Source organism: Gossypium hirsutum, chromosome D06 (genome assembly GCF_007990345.1).
Source record: "Gossypium hirsutum isolate 1008001.06 chromosome D06, Gossypium_hirsutum_v2.1, whole genome shotgun sequence".
In the NCBI taxonomy this organism is placed as follows: Eukaryota; Viridiplantae; Streptophyta; class Magnoliopsida; order Malvales; family Malvaceae; genus Gossypium; species Gossypium hirsutum.
In genome coordinates this window covers 13,950,556-13,956,325 of record NC_053442.1, presented here as the reverse complement: position 1 = coordinate 13,956,325, position 5,770 = coordinate 13,950,556, and the positions used below count along the sequence as shown (strand labels likewise).

The window sequence follows — 5,770 nt, the reverse complement described above, 5'->3', positions numbered from 1 at the left end:
ATTATTATTTTAGCTGGTTTAATTGATGTAATCGCATGCTGTGTTTCCCTGGTGATAAAATTGATGGCTGTAGAAAAAAACAAGAGTGGAAGCCTGTCTTATTCTCTATCAACAAACAAAACAATGGTCAATAATGCACGCTATTATCATGGTGTAAACATATACACTTTTGGATAATCACATGATTCACAAACCCAATTTACGAATTATTTAAAAAAAGGGCGAAAGAACATTTGTACACACTCAATGGGTCTCCGATGATTCTTGGTATAGCTGCTAAAGCCCATGTTTATGATGAAAGACTCGAATCAAGTTACATTTAAACTACTTTTATTTAATTAATTAAAATAATCAATGTGACTTTCTGTGCTAGAGTACATCATTAAGGATTTTGATTCAAGAAATGGAAAAAGCTTTTTTTTCATAAGTTAAATGTATGGTAAAATCCTATTTTGATTTCCAGCTTTCAGTAAAAATTTTTTTGAATTCACCGCACCTAAATTTAAGTCTCACCATGTGAAATTACTACGGACGGATTCAGTTCGATGAGTAGATATTTTTTGAATTACTTTTGATCCTTTATTTGTCTATTTTTCGTAATAGTTTAATTCTACTTTTTAATTGTCCAAAAAGTATATTTATAATTACACCCTAAAACCTCAAAAAAAATAAAAATAAAAATACATTTAATATTTCAGTATATTTGAAGCAACGAAATTAGTGTTTCGAACCAATAGAATTTTTAATATTTAGACTTGATGTATGAATAATTATAGTTTCATGAAGCTCTAATCCTGAATTCCATCGATGAGAACTTAGTGGCTTTACTTTAATTTCATTGTTTCATGAAAATTGAAAATTGTTTATATAAAAATTAACAATTTAGCGATTTATATGCAAGAAATTATAAAAAAAATAATTTAATTTATATGTAATGAATTAGCGAACATTAGTCATTTAAATTCATGTATTTATCTACAATTGGACTAATTTATAAAATTAGAGTCAAATTCTAAATAAACCAACTTATTAAGTTTTGTAAAATAAAATAATGAAATTCAATTCTAAGATGCTTCCGTGTGAATTCCTGTCAAGTTTAGTGTTTTATTTGCATTTCAAATTTTAAAAAAAAAAGTAAACTGAACTAATAAAATGGACTTAGGTGCAAGAAAAAAAAAAGTGGGGATGGAAATTGTACAATAAAGGAAAGTAAAATTGTAAAAAAGTACTATAATTTATAGATTTAAGTTGTCTTTTAAAATTTTAACTTTTTTAAGAGATAATATTTGACTCTTGATTTTGTCCATTTGTACTTAGTCGGTCTCTGAATTTGTATTCCGTCAATATGGCTGGTACTTCTGCACTAACACAATTAGTTTGTGTTAACGTGACACTGCTAGTCAATCTTTTAAATTTTTAAATTTATGTTTGTCATGTGGTAGCCTCTTCAGATGCGACGTGGCACCCTTAAGATTGATTAGTAGTGCTATGTCAAGACAAATTAACGGTGTTAGTGTGGGGTACCAACTTGGTTGAGAGAATACAAATTCAAGGATCAATTAAGTAAAAAAAATTAGGGACCAACTAGATAGAAATGAAAACTGTCGGGACTCGAATTATATGTTATCCCTTTTTTAATTATAGGATAATAATCCAAAAAGTAATAGGAGTAAGTTAAAGCTTATTATTAAAAATTTAAAATATATTTTTAAAGAATAAAAAGAAAAAGGAAAAAAGAGGGAGGCGCGGGTAATTTAAAGAGAAGTAAACGGGATGTCTGGGGCTCTGGACCATCTTCCTCGTGGCTGTTATGGACGAGGTGATTGGTCGCTGCTATAAAAAACACTGTCAAATAATTTTCTTCTCAATTAATTAGAAAAAGAAAATTCCCCTTTTCTCTTTTTCTGTGAAAACCTAAATCTGAAGTCCTTGAAATGACGAAAGGAAAGGGTATTTTAAGCCCTAATTTGAAGCTCTCTCTTCCTCCTCCAGCCGAGACATCCTTCTCCAAATTTCTGTAATGATAATTCATTATTACGTCCTCTCATCAAAGTTCTTTTACCCTTTCTATTTTAAGGTTGATTTTGGTGATAAATTTTTCATGGCAGAACCGAAAGTGGCACATTCAAAGACGGCGATCTTCTCGTCAACAAGGACGGTGTTCGAATTGTCTCTCAATCCGAGCCTGAAGCTGTATGAATTTTCAAGTTCCTTTTTTGTGAACGAATTTGCTGTTTTCATTTCTTAGATGTTTTTTCGCTGTTCAAAATTTTGACTTTTTTTTTAATGCAGCGCTACACTGCTCTTGGCTAGATAGATATTACCACTTGACGAAAACTGTTCCTTTTATTAAGTTTAATTTTTTTAAAATTTCATGTTTCGAAGATCTCTTAATTTTTTTTTTTTGGTTTTAGCCTCCGCCCATTAAGCCATCGGAAGCTGACAATGACGATCAGTTGAGTTTAGAGGATATAGATGCCATTAAAGTTATCGGAAAGGGTAATGGTGGAATTGTGCAATTGGTCCAACACAAATGGACCGGCCAGTTTTTTGCATTGAAAGTATATTTCTTAGAGCCAAGTTTAACTCTTCCTGTACTTTCATGTTTTTAGTATTAAAAGTTTTCGGGTATGTTCTTTTGTTAAGCAAGAATTGTTTGGTCTTCCAACAGAACATTTGCATGATCTTATTCGAACCACCTCTACCGCAGTGAAATTACATGTTGTGAGATTGGAACCTCTCTAGGTTGCAGACTTGTAATTCGTTTACCTTATGCCAGCTTAAGGTCTTGCTTCGTTGGAAACTTATTGATATGCTTGATCATGATAAATGATTACAGAAAATCTCTCCCAAATCATGATTGACAGATGTATTATGATTGATTTCCTGTTATAGAAATGCAACCGTTGTAGGCTAAACTAGGAATTAATGAAGCATGTTTGGACTTTCTTCATTTGATAGAAGTCATTCTTCTAAACAGATTTCGTTGCTCCTTTATAAAAACTGGAGTTAGCCAAATAAACATTTTAGCAATAGAAATGAAATATTAATATTGCATCTCCATGTTGTCCTCGCAATCTCTTAATTTCTAACTTGCCTTATTTTCTTAGGTTATTCAAATGAATATTGAGGAGTCGTATCGCAAGCAGATTGCAAAGGAGTTGAAAATAAACCAGTCCTCTCAGTGTCCATATGTTGTTGTTTGTTATCAGTCTTTCTATAACAATGGTGCCATTTCAATCATCTTGGAGTATATGGATGGTGGATCCTTAGCAGACTTTCTGAAAAAGGTTAAATCAATTCCCGAACCCTATCTTGCTGTGATATGTAAGCAGGTTTGTACATTTGAACTTTGAATTAATTGTAGCATGTACCAAATGTTCTGGTATGTAGTTTGAATTTCTTCTGATTAATGCAGGTGCTCAAGGGTTTGATATATCTTCACCACGAAAGACACATTATCCACCGTGACTTAAAGCCATCTAACTTGTTAATAAATCATAGAGGCGAAGTCAAGATCACTGACTTTGGTGTGAGTGCAATAGTGACAAGCACCTCAGGGCTAGCAAACACTTTTGTCGGCACGTACAACTATATGTCTGTAAGTAATTTAGTTTACAAAAATATTCTTTTAGTGGCTAAGTTATATGTAATTCTTATTTGTTCAAAACTTATCAGTCTTTTAATGTCCATGTATGTCTCCTCTAGCCTGAGAGAATTATTGGTGGCAATTATGGCAATAAAAGTGACATTTGGAGCTTGGGACTGGTGTGGCTTGAATGTGCAACTGGTCAATTCCCATATTCCCCACCAGACCAGGCAGCAGGATGGACAAGTTTTTATGAGCTCATGGATCAAATTGTTGAACAACCACCACCTAGTGCACCTTCAGATCGATTTTCTCCTGAGTTTTGCTCGTTTATTTCTGCATGGTAAAGATTATTTTTTGAATTACTTGATACAGTTGCCTTGAATGACGTTTAGAATATTTTTTAGCTCATGAGTTATCAAGTTTTTTATTGAAGTAAAAGTTTTCCTCTGAACGGATATCATTTATCAATTTCCCTTCAGTACTAGAATGATAGCCTCTGCAATTTTTTGTTTCACATGGATTTTGTAGTATATTTTATCGTACAAGTTTAGCAAGCCCAACCTTTGTTCTTTTTAATTGCTTTTTTCATTTATCCATGGCAGTTTAAAGAAAGACCCAAACGAGAGAAAGTCAGCACAGGAACTGCTGGTATGTAAATATCTTGATTTCTCTCTGGCTCCTTTATTTTTGAGCTGTAAAAAATTGATTAAATATCTCTTAAAGATAATTCACATGTGATTTCAATGTGAATACAGGATTTGCCTTTCTTGAACATGTATAATGACTCAGATGCTGATCTTTCATCTTACTTCAATGATGCTGGATCACTGCTCGCAACACTTTAGAATTTATGTGGTATGTTTATGTTTGAGTTTGGTGTCATAAATTTATTAAATGGGCTTTCTCTATGATACTTGATGACTCTTCCTTTGGAATTTAATTTAACATGCTTATCTGTTAAAAGTTGTTTTCACTACGATGAAACAGAATATCTTTGGTCTTCTTCATATCTAAAGCATAGCAATGTAATTTTTGATGTTTCTGTTTATTTAGAATCTTAAAAAAAAAAAAAACCTTTTCTTGCTTTTAGAAGCTTAGATGTTAGAAAAATTAAGTAAATTAAAGATTAAAGAAAAGAAAGAAAGATTGGTTCTAAAATAAGCAAACCATTCATGCATGAGTTGTGATTAATATTTATTCCCAGGGGTGGTTCTGTTTAAAGCGAAACCAACACTTCAACCTTTTTTCTCTCTTTTGGCAGAGTTCAGACTGAATAAATAATTGGTCACGCTCAAAGAAGTCAGTAAAAGCCAAAGTTTTAGAAGCGTGGATGATTTCTAGTTATCGTTGCGACTTCAGTGTGGGAGTTGAGTAGTTATTGTGATGAAGAAGCGCGGATGATTTCTAGTTATCGTTGCGACTTCGGTGTGGGAGTTGAGTAGCTATTGTGATGAAGATGCCGAAAGTTAACCATCACAGATATTCTTGGCTGAGGACTCTGAGCGTGAGTTACAGCTTATTGCTGTGTGTTTTAATTTTTCATAATTGAAAAGGTAATGCTGTCATATATTAAGAAAAAGATTATATACTTCCTGAAATAGATAATGGAAAGTAAACAATATTGATTTGCCTATTTGAGTTTCCGACTGCTTCAGCTGTGTTTACATGCACTTGAATTCATAATAAGCATGGGTTAATTTTTAACCTTAATGTCTGGCAAATGTAGGGGTCGTTTCACCATTTGATATCAAATCCACATTGTTATGGTTATCTGGTTGATTCTTCAACCAATAAATGGTTGATGATCTTTCTATCAACTAAACTATTATCTTACCCTATATGACTTTTTACATCTATTTGCAATGTCTTCTCGTACAAAAATCCTTCCTATAAAGAGCTATCTGCTTCAATGCAAAAAACATCACATCTTTCCACAATTTGATTATGGTGTTTGTTTGTTTACTTCAGCTTTGTTCTGTTCTTGTTTTAAAATTTTAAAATTATGTGTGCTTGTGTTGGATTGTTGAAATTAAATAAAATAGTTGTTGAATATTAAACAAGCATTTTCTGTGTACATGTTATAAATCTAATCATGAATAATATATAAAACATTTCTTGCTTTTTAGCCATAGAATAATCAAAATGGTATTAATAATTATATTATAAATGATGAAATAA

The 5,770-nt window shown here is 32.0% G+C and overlaps 1 protein-coding gene across 2 annotated transcripts; it reads left to right on the top strand.

The window, feature by feature from the left end:
- The first annotated feature begins 1,732 nt into the window (after positions 1 to 1,732).
- Positions 1,733 to 5,225, top strand: LOC107901094 (mitogen-activated protein kinase kinase 2). 2 transcript variants are annotated; one of them, XM_016826961.2, is made up of 9 exons: positions 1,733 to 2,017; positions 2,109 to 2,193; positions 2,415 to 2,561; positions 3,111 to 3,335; positions 3,419 to 3,601; positions 3,709 to 3,932; positions 4,195 to 4,240; positions 4,348 to 4,447; positions 4,854 to 5,225. In XM_016826961.2, exons 1-8 carry the CDS (start codon positions 1,935 to 1,937, stop codon positions 4,435 to 4,437), a joined length of 1,083 nt encoding a protein of 360 aa, XP_016682450.1. In that variant the 5' UTR covers positions 1,733 to 1,934; the 3' UTR covers positions 4,438 to 4,447; positions 4,854 to 5,225. The 2 variants fall into 2 exon arrangements, with proteins under 2 accessions (XP_016682450.1, XP_016682451.1); XM_016826962.2 differs by lacking the exon at positions 2,415 to 2,561.
- The last annotated feature ends 545 nt before the right edge of the window (positions 5,226 to 5,770 follow it).